Genomic DNA, 18,982 nt, shown 5'->3' on the forward strand with positions numbered 1-18,982 from the left:
TAAAAAATATAAAAGAATTAAAAATGGTCAACGTGGAAAGGGATTGTTCCGATTGGCCTGAAAAGGTCACTGTCTCGGAATTTCGTTATGCAAAAAACTTTGTAGCTTTGGCTTTTTATCCCAATTCAGGATGAATTTTTTTCCCCAAATTTTTCATGGGCCAGCAAATCCATCTTCTGACCAGCCCTATTCCCAATGCACCCGCTCACCCAGCTCTGCTCAGTAACATCAAGTGGGTCATTGATCCCAAAACAATCACAGACCAGCTTCCCTGCTCAATTCCTGACTCCAGCTCTGACTTCTGGTTCAAGCTCTGACCCTTGGCTCTGTCTCCTGGTTCCTGACTACGGCTCTGACTTGTGCCTGGCCTCTGTCTCTAGCTCTGACCCCTAGGCCTGACCACCACTGCTCCGACAACTAGGCCTGACCTCCCACACCCCGGTCCTGACAGCTGGGTTTTCTAGCATAGGCAGTAGAGGAACAACCTCTGTGGATCGGGGACCTGTAACAGACGCTCACTAGTAGGTTTCACTTGTCTTGTAAGGAGAACAGAGACTTCGTTATCGGAGGTGAGAAGTTTATTGGGTGAACTAAGACCCTCTCAGGGCAGGGGAGAGAGAGGAAAAAGATAACAGAGCTTTGCTCTGCAGACCCTGAGAAGAAAGAAGCATAGACTGATAGGGATCAAATGCTGATGTCAGGGGACACTGGCAAACCCTTCACCCCACTGTTGCTTACGCTCACCCCATCACCCAACTCCTCTATCATGAATAGAATTTGCAAACGCTGCTAGATTCGAGGTGGGGGGGTTCCAGATTTCTGCCCCCGTCTCAGTCTCCCCCAGAGACTTACTGGCTTAGCTGATCAATAAAGGCCCATCTGTTAAGGCAGTTGTCAAGACTGAATTCCCACTCTGTCACTCTAAGTACAGAAAGGGGAGGATAGCTCAGTGGTTTGAGCACTCCCCTACTAAACCCAGGGTTGTGAGCTCAATCCTTGAGGGGGTGATTTGGGGTAAAAATCTGTCTGGGGATTGGTCATGCTTTGAGCAGGGGGTTGGACTAGATGACCTCCTGAGGTCCCTTCCAACCCTGATAGTCTATGATTCCATAAGTGGGGGCCCACAAGGATTCCAAAAATTAAGCCTTGCCACTCCAGGCTTGTTTTACACTCCCAAGGTTACAGCTTTTCTCTGGCCTTGGCTTGGTAAACGCTGCCACCACCCAAATGCAAAAAAAAAACCCCTTTGGACCCCAGGAAGGTGCACTTGGGAATTCCTCCCCGTGGGGTACCCTCAAGCCCTTTCACACACACACCCAGGAAGAGATGAGAAAGAAATCAGCTGTTGCCACCAGCTAATTAAAAACATGTGCACAAACCTCTTAGGACACCAAAAATCCAATCCTGTTCTTAAAAAAGGGTAAATTTTATTAAAAACAAAAAGAAAGAAAATACACCAGGGATTTAGGCTTTTGCTAGATTTTAAAAGAGCAATTCCAAAAGTCAAGCACCCAAAATAGCTTGCTTGGGGGTTCAGCTTAAAGGTTACAAGCAAACAGAAGCATCTGGGGTTAGCACAGAGGAGTGCACAAGCCAATAAGAAAGAAAAGAAATAACCCTAAATCGCATCATTTTAGACATTCCCTAAATTTAGTGCATATCTGAGGCTCCAGTTAAGTAGGTTCGAGGTATGAATTGATCATCTATAATCAAGCCCGGCTTAAAGCTGCTTACAGCATCACTGCCCCGTGTCCCTGCAGCCCAGAGAACAACAGACAGAGGGCAATTTTAAAAAGTTCTACCTTCCCATTGGCTCTTCTGGTCAGGTGCCCACTCCTTGTCTTTTACCTGTGCGCTTGTTAACCCTTTACAGGTAAAGCAAGCAGAGAACTGACCAAGAGGGATTTTACAGCTAACTGGCTGGCTGGGTGTTCATCAAAGGGAGCTACTCCCCTCCCCCCCTTCATGTATCACAGCACTAATGTATCAGAGGCCCATCTGAGAGGACACCGGAGGAAGCAGGACACCAATTTTCCATCCCCAGGTTTATTTTTCTCAGTCAAGCTTTCTAGGGGGGAGGAACCGGGGTCAGCGCCAACGCTTACGAGCTGCCAAATTTGCCAGGGAATCTTGTGCTCATCCCACCTGGAAGAGAAGAGGGAGATGGACGCATTAGCTGACGAGCTTCCAACCCTGCATCCCAAAAGCAACCGATCAGGGCAGCGCTAAGGAGGGGAAGAATGAAGCATGCTCAAGGACAGCACCAGTAAGAGACAGATCCACCATCCCAGATCATCGGCCAGGCCAGTGACCATGCAAGGTCAGAGGGATGGGCCATATGTGGTCTATATGCATTGCCCACAGCTTACTGGTTACATCAGCAGCCACTAAAAGGTGACAGTCTCTACTTTGCTTATGTAACCCACACACCTTCTGGTGGTGGGGTTCTGGTCTATCTAGCGGCATGGAGACTACTTAGAAAAAGAGATAGAATGAGTTTGCTCTACAACCTTAGCTAATGGGAAGTTGTCTTTTAGCTCATGCGGTAGAGGCTCATACTCTAAGCTCTGGAGGTCCCCAGTTCAATTCCGACCACCGACACCGAGACTGAAACGCACTCTAGGAAATCTTTTCTTTTTATGATTTTTTTTCAGACTTTCCCATGGAACATTTTGAGGCTTTTCAATTTAAAAAGACAAAACAAAAAAAAAAACAACCCAAACCACAAAAATGTTTGCTTTTTCTAAAGCCACATTTTGGTACAAACGTTCAGTTTTCGAAACCGACCAAACAAAATGTACGGAAAACTGAAACCAAAAACTTGACCCAAAATTTTCAGTTTCTATAAACCAGAAAATTTCAGCAAGAATGGAAATTTTCCATGGAAAAGTTCACATTGGTCAAAAGGCCGTGTTGTGCCAGAAAAAAAAAAAATGGGTACATGAAATTTCAGCCACCGGCAAGCTTCCCAGCTCTGTGAATATGGACGACACCTCAGACCCATTCTAGTGAATCAGAGAACAAGGAGCACTCACCAGCCAGGCCAGGCCCTGCCATCTCAGCCGGTGGGATGGCATGGGTGAAACTGACCTTTATTGTCATTAACCTGTTTGCCCCGGGAATGAGCGTTTAAGCGAACACGAGGCCAGAAAAGGTCAGAATCTAGCCGACGGTCCCAGCACCAGACAATGGCGCTGGAACACTTTTAATAGTCGGGGTGCTGAATGCCAACCCCCTTGCCCCCGGGCGTGTGGCCAGCAGCCAGGACCCTGGGTGTGGGGCCGGCATGGAGCCCCCGGCACAGGGACGGCAACCAGAACCCCGAGTACGGGGCAGCAGCTGGGACCCTGGGCATGGACTCTGTAAGTGCTCCGGGGCTGCAGCACCCACGGGGAAAAATTAGCGGGTTCTCTGCACCTACTGGCAGCCAAGCTCCCGCCCCTCACCTCCTTCTCCCCCCCCGCCCCCAAGCACGCCGCGTCCCTGCTCCTACCCCTCCCTCCCAGTGCTTCCCGCCCCCTCGCCACCTAACAGCTGTTTGGCAGCACTAAGGACTTTCCAGGAGGGAGAGGGAGGAGCGGGGATGCAGCGCGCTCAGGGGAGGAGGTGGAGAAGAGGCGGGGTGGGGGGGACTTGGGGGAAGGGGGTGGAATGAGGACGGGGCAGGGCCAGGGCCAGGGCCAGGGGTGGGGTGGGGTCAAGCACCCACCAGGCAGAGGGGAAGTTGGCACCTATAGCCGGGACCCTGGATGGCAGCCAGGATCCTGGACACGGAGCAGCAGCCGGGACCACAGGGCCAGCAGCCGTGACCCTGTGCAAAACCTGGGGGTGCTGCAGCACCCCCCGCTCCCCTAGTTCCCACGCCCATGGCACCAGATGTGCTTGTCGACAGTGGGGTATGTTCTGCAGCTCACAGGATCAAGACCTTAGTGAATCACAAGGGGCAAATTGCTGCTCTCCGACCCACGTGACAGAAGCCGTCTCTCATATTCTGCTCTCCCTGCATGCGCCAAACTCCCACTGGCTAGTGAAGTCCAGCACCGCTATGCTGGCGGGATTTTGCCCCGGCTCTATGGGCTGCCCAACTCCTCCCCAGTGCCCCCAGTGAAATATATTTACTGGAATAGCCGGTTGTCTTGGTCAGAATGCTCAGGTTTTTCATACTGGAATCCAACCTGCGAAGCAGAAGAGTGACAAAGCTTAGTGCCGGTGGGGTGCAGAGAAGGACACAGTTAGTGCTGTGCGTGCAAGCCACTGTCAACACAGACTGAGAACAGTTCATCTGTGTGTCACGAGCCCCATACTGCTAGCAGTTAACAGAGATTCTCCTTTGGCTCAGTCAATAAGGGCCTGTATTGTGAAGCAGAAGGATCGGGGCTCTACCCAAGAAGTTCTGAGCAGAGAATTAGCACGCTGCATAGCAATCACAGTGAAGCCGTAGGTAGAAATATTTCTTACGGGATCGTTACCCTTATGTTGCTAACGAGAGGTTAATTGACCTGCCCTAAGCCCACAGGGAGCCAGCAGCAAACCTGGGACTAGAACCCAGGAGATCCCAGCAGTTTTACTCCATTTCATCCACTGCATGAGGCTGGCTTGTAAAGGATACAGATTCCTGGGACCCGAGTTAGAGCCCAGCCATTTGGCACCTCAGTGACTCCATGACTCACTCCCCTGGAAGGCGTTTCACCCCTGACTCACCACAGCCTCAGACAGAGGCTGCCTGCCTGACATACCAGCGTAAGGCAAGGCGTGAGGCAGTGCTCAGCTGGGAAGCGGCTGGCACGCTTCTGCATGAACAATGATCTCCATAGAAAGCCGGTAGGGTGACCAGATGTCCCGATTTTATAGGGACAGTCCTGATTTGGGTGTCTTTTTCTTATATAGGTTCCTATTCCCCCCCCCCCCCCCCGTCCTGATTTTTCACGCTTGCTGTCCGGTCACCCTGCGTGTGACTAATTACACACAAACAGGGCCGGCTCCAGGCACCAACGCAGCAAACAGGTGCTTGGGGCGGCCAACGGAAAGGGGTGGCACGTCCGGCTCTTCGGCAATGGGTCCCTCAGTCCCTCTCAGAGGGAAGGACCGGCCGCCAAATTGCCGCCGAAGAATGGCTTGGGGCGGCAAAAACGCTGGAGCCGGCCCTGCACACACATCACAACGCTGTTGTGCACCCGCAGTTAAAGGACCAGCAGCCCGGGTTAAGAGATAATTACGGGTCAAGTACAGTTTATTGGGGGGAGTCCCCCTGAAACAGAAGCAGAAATCTACAGGCCGACCAAGTGGCTCCTCCAAAGATACTCCACACACACACACACACACACACACACACACACACACACACACACACAACGTCCACTTTCTCCCGCACAGCAAAATTAATTTCCAATCTGCTTGTTTCTGCAACTTCAGCTAAATTTGAGGGCAGAGTTAAGGAGGAAGCTGTGAAAAGCAGAGGCCTTTGGTGCCCCGTGATAGGCTTGGAAATAGAGGCTGTCATGATGCAGCCTAGAGGAGCTTAATCTGAACAGCCCAGTCACAAACCCATCTCCTCCAATGACGTGGCAACCTTGGTCAAAACGAACCTAGCACTAGACTGGTCTGTTGGGGCCAGTGCATCAGCACTGGGCTCACTTGGTCTCTCTCATAGGCCCTCCCGCCAGAAGAAGGCATCCAATCACATCGTGTACCGCCCGCCCCCCTTCCAAACCCTGAGCTTCTTTCCCAGAGAGAGGTTAGCAATCAAAGGGTTAATCCACCTAGCTCAGAGACAGACAGGTGCACCACATAGGAGCCAACTTTCTGGCACTGGGGGCTGGCCTATGGTACTCAGCTCTCTCATTGGTTCTCCCATTGTTGGGTGTGGGGGAGAGTCATCCAATCATGACACACACCATCCCTTCCCAAAGCCCACCTGCTCTCTTCTCCTTCCAGCAGCTTCCTGTAGGTGGCGATCTCGATATCCAGTGCCAGTTTGAGGTTCATCAGCGCCTGATACTCCCGCAGCTGGACCACCATGTCCTCCTTGGCCTTCTGCAGGGCATGTTCCATCTTCTGCAGCTTCCCTGTAGCATCTGCCACGGCGAGCTTGCCTTGCTCCTCAGCCTGGACAATGGCCGCCTCTAGCTTGGCGTTCTGCAAAAGAGACATTTGACAGGTTTCCATTGAGACGTAGGTGTCTCTTTGGAGCTATCTATGGAGGAAAGGGTGCAGCTTACAGCCGAAATCAGCTGGGGCATTCTAAGGCCAACTCACCCATCGTGTGGGCATCTCCAAAGAGAGCTAGTCACTGAGTAAGTGGAAATTTCCCATCAAGAAAATAAGTAAGCACGGGATGAGAGGTAGGGCCCTTATAATTGACAAGACACATTTTGGAAGGGGTATTAAGGCTTACGTATCGGGGCTTAATCCAGTCTCTAGTATTAGAGATCAGGAGGAGATGAGAGACGGGTGACATTTTTCATCCAACCCTTATTTTTCACTGCAAAATGCAAATTCACATCAGCTGAAATATTTCGTGACTTGGGGATCCATTCACTGAATCGCTTCAGACGAAAACCAATAAAACAACAACAGAAAAAGTCAAAATGTTTTGTTTTGATATTTAAAATGCGGGAACCAGACATTTAAATCAGATCTCCTGAGTCCCAGTTCAGCACCGTAACCAAGTTTGTAAGGGGCTGAGATACATCGCAAAGTTGCTACTTAGAGAAAGAGACCGGAGAGAGAGGCTGGCTAAAGTGTGGAACTGCAGGTCAGAGAGAGACAGAGAGACAAATATTCTAAAGCCAGAGAGGATCATTCTGATCAGCTAGTCTGCCCTCCTGTGTAACATGGCCCATAGAACTCCCCCAACATACTTCCTGTTTGAACTAGAGCAGATGTTTTAGAAAAACCATCTGATCTTGATTTTAAAGTGTCCAATGATGGAGAATCCACCACAAATCGTTCCAATAGTTAATTACCCTCACTGTTCAAAATCTGCCCCTTATTTCCAGTCTGAATTTGTCTAGCTTCAACTTCCAGCCTTTCGATCTTGTTAGCTTTTGCCTGCTAGATTGAGGAGCCCATTATCAAATATTAGTTCCCCCATGTGATGATGAGGGCGATCGCTCGTTCCCGAGTATGATCATCTTCCACGGGAGTTATGGGTCCTCAGGTGGCTAATAAGGCCAATCCTTGAGCCACAAGTTCTATTACAATGAGGGCAGATGTTTTTGGGCTCAGCAGAAGGCTGTTGACCATGACTGGAAGCCAGTCTCTCCTTCCTCCTGCGCCTCTTGTCCTCTTCAGCTTGTCAGCGAGGAAGTTCAAATTGCAGGGGACCATCACGTAGGACTTCACTCCATTTTAAGTGATCCTGGGCAAGTGTCTTCCAAGTGTCAATGTCAATATTACCCTTTTTAGGTTGTCCTTCAGCAAGTCCTCATAATGCTTCCATTGTCCACCCATGTTACGGTGCCCTTCTTTCAGCTGAGAGAACAGGACCTGTTTTGGGAGGCGATGATCTGGCATCCGGACAATGTGACCAGTCCAGTGGAATGGCTGACGGATGATCATTGCTTCGATACTGGTGGTGTCGCAGGGCAGAGGTATAAAACCTTTGGGTGCCCTGCTAAAGAGCCGGCTTCCCCCTGTTTCCCCGTAGGGTGGCCGGGTGTATGGGCCAAGACCCTTAGCGGGAAGCCCAGCTGCAGGCCCTAATGAGGGCAGGCTCAGGGTGATCTGTTGAGCCTAGTGGAATCAACTGGGTTGATGACTGGGAAGGCTATAAACCCAGGGGAAAGCTCAGGGAGGGGGAAGCCAGACAGGAAGATAGGAGGGTTCAGGCTTTGTCTCTGCCGGCTGATACAAGCCTTCAAGGTCAGAGGACACCGGTGAGGGGTCGGAGCGGGGACAGGTGTTGGGGGAAATTGGGACTGTACCGCCACTGTAAATAAAAGAACCCAGGTGAAGCACCTGCAAGAGGCATCTGCGACCCTTTCTTTGGCCAGCCCAAGCACAGGGCTCAGTGACAAGGAGAAGGAAACTTGTGCCACCCTGTAACAAGTGGTCTTTGCCTCTTCCAGAACACTAATATTGGTGCGCCTGTCTTCCCACTTGATCTTCAGAATCTTACGTAGGCAGCATTGATGGTGCCTCTCGAGGACTTTCAAGTGGTGTCTATAGGTCGTCCAAGTTTCGGACCCATACAACAGTGTTGGGAAATAACAGCTTGATAAACAAGAAGCTTGGTGTCTGTTCGAATGTCGTGATCTTCAAAAACCTTGTGCTGTAAATGAGAAAAAGCTACGTCGGCACAGCTCAGGCAACGTTGAATTACTGCATCAATATCTGCCCTGGATGAAAGATGACTTCCAAGGTAGAGAAAATGATCAACATTCTCCAGTGCCACTCCACTGATTTTGATAGATGGGGCATGTAATACCTCATTTGGAGAGGCCTGATAGAGCACTTTAGTCTTCTTGATAGTAAGAGTGAAACCAAGACATGCGTAAGCATCGGCAAACGCATTCAAGATAGTTTGAAGCTCTTTCTCAGCGTGGGCAAAGATTGCGTTGTTATCAGCAGACTGACGTTCCACCATAGATGTTGTGGAGATCTTACTCTTAGCTTTCAGCCTGCTAAGCCTGAACGGTTTCCCGTCCATTCTGTAAATGATTTCAACGCCCGCTGTAAACTCCCCAGCAATTAGGTAAAGAATGACGGCAATAAAACCCGCAAACATGGTTGGAGCGATGATACAACCCTGTTTGAACTTTGAAAGGTTCGCTCCGGGAGCCAGTGCTGCTCAGAACAGTCGCTTTCATGGTATCGTGAAGCAATTTTAGGACATTGATGGATTTATCAGGACATCCGCTCTTAGAAAGTACAGTCCAGAGGGCACGGCGATTAACTGAATCAAAGTCTTCAGTTAGATCAATAGAAGCTATGTACAGTGGTCGGTTTTGCTCTCAATACTTTTCTTGCAGCTGCCGTGCTGTGAGGATCTTATCCGCAGTTCCACGACATGGTCGGAAACCATTGTGACTCCAGTAAGATTTCTTCTGACAGGGGCAGAAGGCGGGTTGCAAGGATCCGCGCCAGAACTTTGCCTGCAATGGCTAGGAGGGAGATACCACGATAATTTCCACAATCCACTTTATCCCCTTTCCCCAGGTAGGTACTTATAGACTGTAATCAAGTCACCCCTGAAGAGATAGATAGGACGGTGACTGCATTCCCAACCAATGCATGCACTGGTCACGTTCAGAACACAATTAACATCCTGCCCACACTACAGAATAGAATCACATTGTGACGGGATCCCCGAGCCCGACTGTCGTTAGAGAGAAACTCGAACACTGGTCCTGTCTCAGCACGGGGCTGGACGAGATGACCTTTCCAGGCCTACATTTCTATGATTCTATGCACCCAGTGCGCTGAGCTCTCGGAAAATCTGGCTCTGTGGGCACCGAATGACTTCAGCAGAGCTCCCCCCTCCCTCCCGGCTGGATTTGGCCCCCCTCCCTCCACATGCGAATCCCCAGCTGTTTCCTCGCTGACCTGTTCTTTCAGGGCCGCAATCTCCGCCTGGATCCGTTGGATCCTCCAGTTCAGCTCGTTGATCTCGGCCTTGGCTACACGGAGCTCTTCCCCGTGCTGGCCTGCTTTCTCCTGGATCTGCTCGTACTGCATAGGGGGGAAGAGAGAAGGAGACGCTGAGTCCAGACCAGGATATAGAGAAGCAAGGCTCTGGGAGCCAGTGAGAGCCACGGCCTTAGTAAAGAACCTCATGCTAGCTATGTCGTGTCCCTTCACTACCAGCAAGGCTGCAGAGTTGGGCCCAGTACACATTAGGGTTCCCCTCAGAATTGTCATCTATGCAGCCACTGTCCTGGGTGGGGAGGAAACAGCCTTATCTTCCAGCGCTGCTCCTTGGTCAGCCAACGAAGATGGGGGAACAGTTTCTCTCAACCCCCTAAATCTGGGGGCCCAATGGAGCGAGGCCAAGTTTCCCCCCCTTTGTGGCAGGCCCCTAACTCCACTGCGCTCTCAGAGGGTTCAGTCAAGTGGCTGAGGGGAACCCCACACACACAAGACCTTCAGCTGGGGTGGCAGGAAAGGCCTGTCACAGAGGCTCTTCGGTGATGGCCTTGCACACACTAGGGTTACCATTCGTCCGGATTTACCCGGACATGTCCTCCTTTTTGTGCTAAAAATAGTGTCTGGGTGGAATTTGTAAATCACTCAAAATGTCCGGGATTCCCCCCCAGGCAGAGCAGAGCGAGCGGCTGGGAGGGCTGCAGGAAAGTCATGGGCTGGACTCCGGAGCAGCTGTAGAGGAGCTCCTCCCCCGCCCCACCCCCTGCATTCTGAGCCGGCAGCTCCTCCTCCCCGGCAGCCCCGCGCCCCGCTCCGGCACCACTGTGCAGGGGCAGGGACCGGGTTGTGTGTTGTGCTGGGGAGCGCAGCCACGTGTCCGGCTCGCACAGAGCCCAACACCCTGTTCTGAGCAGCAGGGTAAGGGGGCCAGGGGGCAGGAGAAGGGGCAGGGAGGTTCTGGAGGGGGCAGTCAAGAAACGGGGGGGGGTCAGGAGTTCAGGGGGGGGCTTTTTGGGGGGAGTGGAGAAAGTTTTGGGCAGTCAGGGTACAGGTAGGGGGTAGGGTCCTGGGGGGCAGTTGGGGGGGGTCTTAGGAAGGGGCAGTTAGGGGATAAGGAACAGGGAGGCTTAGGTAGGGGGTGGGGTTCTGGAGGGCAGTTAGGAGCAGGGGTCCCAGGAGGGGGCAGTCAGGGGACAAGGAGCGGGGGGGTGGGGGGCTGGGATTCTGGGGGGGAGCTGTCAGGGGACAGGGAGCAGAGGGGTTTAGATGGGTTGGGAGTTCTGGGGGGGGCTGTCAGGGGGTGGGGAGTGGTTGGATGGGGCGTGGGAGTCCCAGGGGTCTGTCTGGGGGTGGGGGTGTGGATAAGGGTTGGGGCAGTCAGGGGACAAGAGGCAGGGAGGCTTAGATAGGGGGTGGAGTCCTGGGGGGCAGTTAGGGGCAGGGGTCCCAGGAGGGGGCAGTCAGGGGACAAGGAACGGGGGGAGGGTTGGGGGTTCTGGGGGGGTGGGAAGTGGGCGGGGCTAGGGCGGGGCTCCTCCCGTCCTCTTTTTTGCTTGCTGAAATATGATAACCCTAAAAAGCCCAGTATAGACCCTGCCTGCTTGACGACAGTAGGTCAGGGAGGAGGAAGGCCGCAGCCCATCTGACTAGGAGTGGCAGAAAGAAGTGGTTCTTAGGTGGTGGACCCCTGCTGTCAGCACCACCCCAAGCAAGGGATGAAGCCACCGGGCAAAGGAACCAAGAAACTGTCTTCTGAGGGGGTGTCTAGGGCCCTGGCTTGCCCAGTTCCATATTGGCACTTCTCTCTCACATGGACAAGGCCTCACACACTACTCTGTCCTTCTAAACAGCAGCCTCTCAGGGCAGAGACGGGCCTCGCTCACCGTGATCCGATACTTGTTCTCAGCTTCCTCTCGGCTGTTCGCAGCCATCTTCTCATACTCCACTCTGGCCTCCGCAATGATGCTGTCCACGTCTAGCTTGGGACTCCTGTCCATGGATATGACCACGGGGTTGTTGGACATCTCTACGTCGGCCTGCAGTTCGCGCAGCTCCTACGCGAGGAAGAAAACCCTCATTCGTTACAGCGAAGGACAGAGAACTGAACTGCATCCCATAAGCCCTGCAGCCAGCTCCCAGGGAAACTCCCTCCCCAGGCTGATATAAATCAATGCTGCAGCCTCTTCTGGACCCTGCGTGCACCACTGGTCAACCCACCTCCAAAAAGGATATTGCAGAATTAGAGGGGTTCAGGGAAGGGTGAGAAGTATGATTAAGGGGCTGGAGAAACTCTTATGAAGAGAGATTGACAAAATTGGGATGGTTTATCTTCCAAGACGAGACGAATAAGAGGGGACACAATAAAAGTATATACAATAACGAATGTCTAGAGAAGGGAGATCGGGGTCTCCTTACACAAGAACGAGGGTACGTTCCATAAAATTAAAGGGTGGCAAATTCAAAATAGAGACTAGAAAATACTTTTTCCACACAGCACATTGTTCACCTGTGGAACTCACTGCCACAGGAAGTCAGTGAGGCCAAGAACGTCGCAAGATTCAAAAAGGGATGGGACATTTATAGGGATGAGAAGAATACCTAAAGTTATAACAGTTAACGCTGACAAATTTAGGGAGGGATTTAACACCTCATGGTTCAGGTGTGAAGCCAATCTCTGTCTGTCAGAGGTCAGGATGAGCCCTAACATGGAGGTAGATTATTCCACATCTGCTAATTCTGTTTTTCTTACACCAAAGCAGCTGGTGCCGACTACTGTTAGAAACAGGATAGTGGATTAGATGGAACTCAAGTCTATTGGAGTATGGAAGTCCCTGTATGCCTAGTGTCTTAGGATATGTCTACACTGCAAAAAAAGACCCGTGGCAGCAAGTGTCAGTGCCTGGGGCTATAGACTCAGGCTCACGCTACAGTGCTATAAAATAGCCGTGTAGACGTTCCCACTCCGGCTAGAGCTCAGGGTCTGAGACACAAACCTCTCGCCGGCTTTCAGAACCTGCACTCCAGCCTCGATGGAAATGCCTATACGGCTATTTTTAGCGCCATAGAGTGAACTCTGTGAGCCCAAGTCTGTAGATCCGGACTCGCACGCTTGCTGTGGCAGGTTTTTTTTTGCAGTCTAGATGACCCCTTAAGGGGCTGAGCGGAGGAGCTCCTGAGTTCTGATCCCATCTCCGCCACTTTCATGCCAAGTGGCCTTGGGTGAGTCATTCTGTCTCAGTTCTCCTGTCTGTAGAATGAGAGTCATGACACTTACGACAGAGGAGTTTTGTAAGAATTAATTGATGACTATATATTCCAGTTGTGGGCCCTGAACAAACCCCAAATAGCTCCTGACCATTGTGGGGCTTCAAATCTGGCCTGGAATTTTGCAGCTAGTTTGAAAGAGTAAAGTGAACCGTGCAGGCAGGTCTGCCCCTTTAAAAAAAGACAACACCTCTGGCTCTCTAGAATGGGAGGATCTTTCATTACAGGAACTCAGTGTTACTTAATGGAATTCACCAGGAAATGTAGAACTGTAGTAGTAATCTAAGACGATGTCTACACTTACAGACACTGCACACACCCCTAGCATGGGTATAAATAGCAGTATAGATGGTGAGGAACTGCTTAGGCAGGTAAAGACACCCCAGAACTTTTGGGCATGTACCCTGCACAGCTCTCTACGCTTCCATGCAGTGCGTCCCCCATCTACACTGCTAGCATGTCCCACTGCCTCCCCCTGCTAGAGCCTTTCACTGCCGCATGTAGCCACACACCCCAGTGTGGACGCAGCCTGTACCTTGTGTGCTGCCGCAAAGTGTAGACAAGGGAGAGGAAAGTCACTTGCCTTGGCATAAAGCTCCATCAGGAAGTTGATTTCGTCGGTCAGACTTTGCAACTTGACCTCCAGTTCCTGCTTCTTGATGTAAGCCTCGTCCACATCCTAAGAAAAGAGTCCAGGAACCCGTGAGTCAGACTCCAACCCGGTTTACTAAGGTTGGAAGTTCTTTGGAGATAGGAGGCCATCTTTTTGTTCCGTATTTGTACAGCGCCTAGCACAATAGAGTCCTCGTCCATGACGGGGCCTCCCAGGCACTCCCACAATACCAATAATAATTAAATAATAATGCCCGATGCCTAGCGCTAAACCCAGTTGGAAGTAGCATGGACTCACCTTCTTAGTCAGAACAAATTGGTTCTCCCTCTCACTCCGGTTGTTGATTTCTTCTTCGTACCTGTGAGCGGGAGGGAGGGAAGCAGGGTGCGTATGAGTGGCTGGGAGTTAATTCTCTTATGGAAGCTACAGAGATGTGGGGACCATCAGAGGATGTTCTGCAGAGCACCCAAAACCTCAGCTGAAGTCAGTGGGCGCTGTGGGTGTTCCCCGCCTGTGACTATCAGGCCCTTGCTGTTGCAGCTGACCTAAAAGTCAACTTTGTGACTTTGCAAAAGAGAGAGGTGGTATTGCCTAGTGAGTAGGGCACTGCACTGCACTGGGACTCAAGAGAGCTTGGTTCTATTCTTGTCTTCGCCACTGCCCTGCTGTGTGATCTTGGACAAGTCGTTTCCCCTCCCACCTTTTCTCTGTTTACACCGTGAGCTTTTCAGGGCAGGGACTGTATGTCACGATGTGTCTGAGCAGCCCCCAGCACAATAGGGCCATGATCACCATGGGGATATAAATATGGACCGACTTTGATATACTGGACCTGATTTAAACCCACCAAGGGCGCGATGGAGTTAGTCTGGATGTGCATTGGTGTAGCATAGGTGCTGACTCCGGGGGTGCTCCGGGGCTGGAGCACCCACGGGGGGAAAACACGGTGGGTGCTCAGCCCCGCCCAATCAGCTCCTCCTCATCCCCCCAGCACCCCCCACATCCCACCCGTCGGCCGCCCCACTGATCAGCGCCTCTTCCTCCCAAGGCCTCCCCTCCCTCCCAGCATTGCAATCAGCTGTCCCGTGCAGTTCCGAGGTGTACACAAGGCACTGGGGGGCGGGGAAGGAGCGAGGGCGGGGCGTGCTCAGATGAGGGGGAAGAAGGGGGCAGGAAGAGGCAGGGCGGGGGCGGGGGCGGGGGAAGGGTTGGAGTGGGAGTGGGGCCTGGGGCAGAGTGGGGGTTGAGTTGCCAGCTCATTGGAACGTCGGCGCCTCTGGCTGAGAGAGATGATGGAGGGGAGAATTAGAGCTGTGCAAATGATACATTTTTCAGTTCACTAACAGTGCCGAAAAATCAGGGGGGGGAATCATTTCAGGTAAACAGAAAAGGAAAATGTTCAGAATTTCTGGAGAATCAAACAGTAAAAGTTAAAATAATGTCATTTTGGGTCCAATGGAATGTTCCAGTGGACCCAAAACGAAACCTTTCGCCTTGACTGGGCTTTTATTTACGTTTTGACATTGTGTTTCAAAGGAAAATTCAGCAAAACCAACACGAATTCTCAACACGTGGAGTTGTTGCCAAAGCTGCATTTTCCCCGAATCTAGTTTCAAACAAAAATATTCTCCCGGTTCTATTGGGATAGACTTGAGGTGACTATGAGCAAAGGATCCCCTACCCCACTGAGCCTGGAGACGCTGACCACACTGCAATTTTGCCCGTTGATATAATGGACCAAGTTCATCTGAAAAGTCATGTTCATGGGAAGAGGAAAGCTAAGAACGATGCTCGCACCCAGGCTGTATTCAATTACTAATGCTTTGAAGGTGGCAATATTCCATTAGAGGTTTTGCCTTTAGACCAGGGGTGGGCAAACTTTTTGGCCTGAGGGCCACATCGGGGTTCTGAAACTGTATGGAGGGCCAGGTAGGGAAAGCTGTGCCTCCCCAAACAGCCTGGCCCCTATCCGCCCCCTGACTGCCCCCCTCAGAACTCCCAACCCATCCCATCCCCCCGCCACCACCACTCCTTGTCCCCTGACCCCCCATCCTGAGACCCCCCACCCCCTAACCACCGCCCTGGGACCCCACCCTCTATTCAACCCCCCCCGCTCCCTCTCTCCTGACTGCCCCGACCCCTATCCACACCCATGCCTCCTGACAGGCCCCCTAGGACTCCCACACCTATCCAAACCCCCTGTTCCCTGACCGCCCCCTCCCCTGAACTTCTGCCCCATCCAACCGCCTCCTGCTCCCTGTACCCTGATTGTCCCCCAGGACCTCCTGCCCCTTATCCAACACCCCCCTGCCCACCCCTTACCATGCTGCTCAGAGCACCAGGACTGGCAGACGCGCCACCCAGCCGGAGCCAGCCACACCCCTGTGCTGCCCGGCAGGAGCTCGCAGCCCCGCTGCCCAGAGTGCTGGCGGCATGGTGAGCTGAGGCTGTGGGGGGTGGGGGGACAGCAGGAGAGGGGCCGGGGCCTAGCCTCCCCAGCCGGGAGCTCAAGGGCCAGGCAGGACGGTCCCGCAGGCCAGATGTGGCCCGCGGGCCATATTTTGCCCACCTCTGCTTTAGGCTCTCCTTCTTCCATAGCTGATGGATACAGGCCTAGATGTGCAAAGGACCCTAGCCTGGAATAAATAATATATATGGAGATATATCTATCTCATAGAGCTGGAAAAGACCCTGAAAATTCTTTGAGTCCAGTCCCCTGCCTCCACTAGCAGGACCAAGTACTGATTTTGCCCCAGAACCCTGAGTGGCCCCCTCAAGTATTGAACTCACAACCCTGGGTTAAGCAGGCCAATGCTCAAACCACTGAGCTATCCCTCAGCCCCACCCATGCTCTACCCAATCCTTTCACTGTGGTGAGAAAGTCCCCATTGGCTGTTTCATCATTTGGACTCACTTTCTCTTGAACTCTTCCACAAGGTCCTGCATGTTGCCCTGATCGGATTCCAGCTTAACCCTCTGTTGCCCCAGGTCCTCCAGCTGCTTCTGCAAGCTGTTGATAAACACCTTCAACATTTTTTCCATGTTACTGGGCCCCGTTTTCTGGCCCTGCAGGATGTTCCACTTAGTCTTCAACACCTGGTTCTCCTGCTCCAGTGTGCGAACCTGGGGAGATAAGGAGTTTGCGTCCTCAGACTGGTGTGACTATGCACATGGGAGACCTTAGGCCAGACTTTTCAGCTGTACTAAAGCCTCTTTGCTTCACTTCAGCAGTGGAAAAAAGCATGATTAAAATGGGTGTAAATATAACTGGTGATTTACAAGAGCCAGCGTGCTCTAGTAGATTGAGCAACTGGCTTAGGACTGTGGACAGCTGGTACCTGGGTAAGCTTGGGCAAGTCACTTCCCCTCTGTGTCTCCTTCCGACCTCTGTCTGTCTATTATTTAGATTGTAAGCTCATAGAATATCAGGATTGGAAGGGACCTCAGGAGGTCATCTAGTCCAACCTACTGCTCAAAGCAGGCCCAATCCCCAGACAGATTTTTGCCCCAGATCCCTAAATGGCCCCCTCAAGGATTGAACTCAGAACCCTGGGTTGGGGTGGGCATTATCTCTTGCTGTGTGTCTGTACTAGAACGGGGCAAATGATTTTTTTTCTGGTTCATTATCAATTTCCAAGAGTTGGGAAAAAATTAGTTTGGGGTCAGATGGAAATTTTTGGCTAATCAAAAAGTCAAAAAAATGTTCATTTTGGATCGAACACGAAGTCTCGTTTCTACAAAATTAACATGTTTTTGACCATTTGTAAACATTTTTTTAAAATGTAAATAAAACTAAAGGACATTTTGCAACAAAATGTCATTTCAAACAGAAACATCCAGTCGTCTTGTACCCATTTTTTAAAATTGTTTTGTTACGTTTTTAAACAAACCATTCCGTGAAATCAACATGAATTAACCAAACGTTTTGGGGTCACTGAACTTGAATCTTTTTGCGACAAAATTTCTCTCAGCTCTAGTGTGTACAGCACCTGACACGCTAGGGCCCTGATCTTGAAGGTTTTATTGTAATATAAAGAAGAATAGCATTCAACCAACTCCAGCCACAAGTACGTTTTCCTTGTGCCACAAGCTTCCCATTTTTATTCAAGCTGCGCCAACTCGTCTTCACGGTCACAGTTTCAGTTTCACAATTTCTCAGCGCCCAGATATTGACACATGCCCCGACAGAATGGTTTGTGCTCTCTGAGCAGCTGTGTCCATGAGACGGGGAATCTGCACGCAAGCTGAGAAAAGGGCTTTCCAGCACCCATTGACAGCCCCATAGGTCAGCGCCTCCCCCTCCCCCCCCCAGCATCTCCCGTCTGCCAGCAGCCCCACCAACTGGCTCCTCCCCCTCCCTCCCAGCACCTCCCACGATCAGCTGTTCCACAGCGTGCAGGAGGTGCTGGGGGGAGGGGGAAGGAGTGAGGGGGGGGCGCACTTGGGGGAGGGGGCGGAACGGGGTTGGAAGAGGCAGGGCAGGGTGGGAAGAGGCAAGGCGGGGGTGGGGCCTTGGGGAAGGGGAGGAGTGGGGGCAGGGCCTGGGGTGGAGCATTCCCCCCCAGCACATTAGAAAGTCAGCGCCTCGGCATTAAACTGTGCTGAAACAGACACTGCCTTTAAAAACAAATTAAGAGCAAAAATGACCCTCTTGACAGTCTCATTAACCGATCGTAGGAGACTTTTGATCCGTCTGACTTCTGGCCTTAAAGTCTATGACTCTGACACCAGAGAACTGGGCCCATCTCCTTATTCTTTAGCCACAAAGGATAATTTATCTCCTCAATGCTAACCCATAACTCCCTGGGAGGAGAACCTGTTCCTACGAATACCCTATGTACTAATCTTTCTCCGCTTCAGGAAGTAGTAGTATTGCAATAGGACAACCCTCACTCCCTTCCACAGATGGCTACAGGACAGATCGACTTGGAGAAAACACTTGGTCCTCGTGGAAAACTCAGCATTTTTCCAGAATAAGACTATCCCCACACTTAGAATTCCCAGACTGGATCAGACCCACAGCCGTGCAGTCCAGTATCCCATCTCTAAGAGTGGCCAGTACCAGATACTTCAGAGGAAGATGCAAGAAACCCCACAATGGGCAGATGGGGGTATAATCTGCCCCTCAGGGATCTTCTAACCCCTAAGAGAGAGAGAATTTAGAGAACTAATGGCCAATACGGTCATCGGGCTGTGGGAGTGTCACAGAGTGTGGGGGAGTCAGGGCCCTGCACCCCCCACTTCCTGCGATTCACCGTGACTCTCAGCCAGCCAGGAAAACAGAAGGTTTATTAGACGACAGGAACACAGTCCGAAGCAGGGCTTGTAGGTACAACCAGGACCCCTCAGCCAGGTCCCTCTGGGGGGCGAGGATCTTAGACCCCAGACTTGGGGTTCCCTGCCTCTTCCCAGCCAGCCCAAAACTGAAACCAAAAACCCCTCCCGCAGGCTCTCTCCCCCCCCTTCTCTCCCCCTCTCCCTTTGCCAGTTTCCTGGGCAAAGGTGTCAACTCGCCCCACC

General features: G+C 51.8%; 1 protein-coding gene across 1 annotated transcript; it reads right to left on the minus strand.

Moving 5' to 3' along the window:
• Nucleotides 1-1,894: 1,894 nt before the first annotated feature.
• On the minus strand, nt 1,895-16,585 carry LOC117888694 (keratin, type II cytoskeletal 8-like). Its single transcript, XM_034792318.1, has 8 exons — nt 16,377-16,585; nt 13,760-13,820; nt 13,433-13,528; nt 11,469-11,639; nt 9,547-9,672; nt 5,915-6,135; nt 4,120-4,175; nt 1,895-2,145 (listed from the first exon to the last, which is right to left on the minus strand). The coding sequence occupies exons 1-8, from the start codon at nt 16,502-16,504 to the stop codon at nt 2,102-2,104; spliced, it is 903 nt and encodes a 300-aa protein (XP_034648209.1). The 5' UTR covers nt 16,505-16,585; the 3' UTR covers nt 1,895-2,101.
• Nucleotides 16,586-18,982: the final 2,397 nt, after the last annotated feature.

This window comes from Trachemys scripta, chromosome 16 (assembly GCF_013100865.1).
Source record: "Trachemys scripta elegans isolate TJP31775 chromosome 16, CAS_Tse_1.0, whole genome shotgun sequence".
Lineage (NCBI taxonomy): Eukaryota > Metazoa > Chordata > Testudines > Emydidae > Trachemys > Trachemys scripta.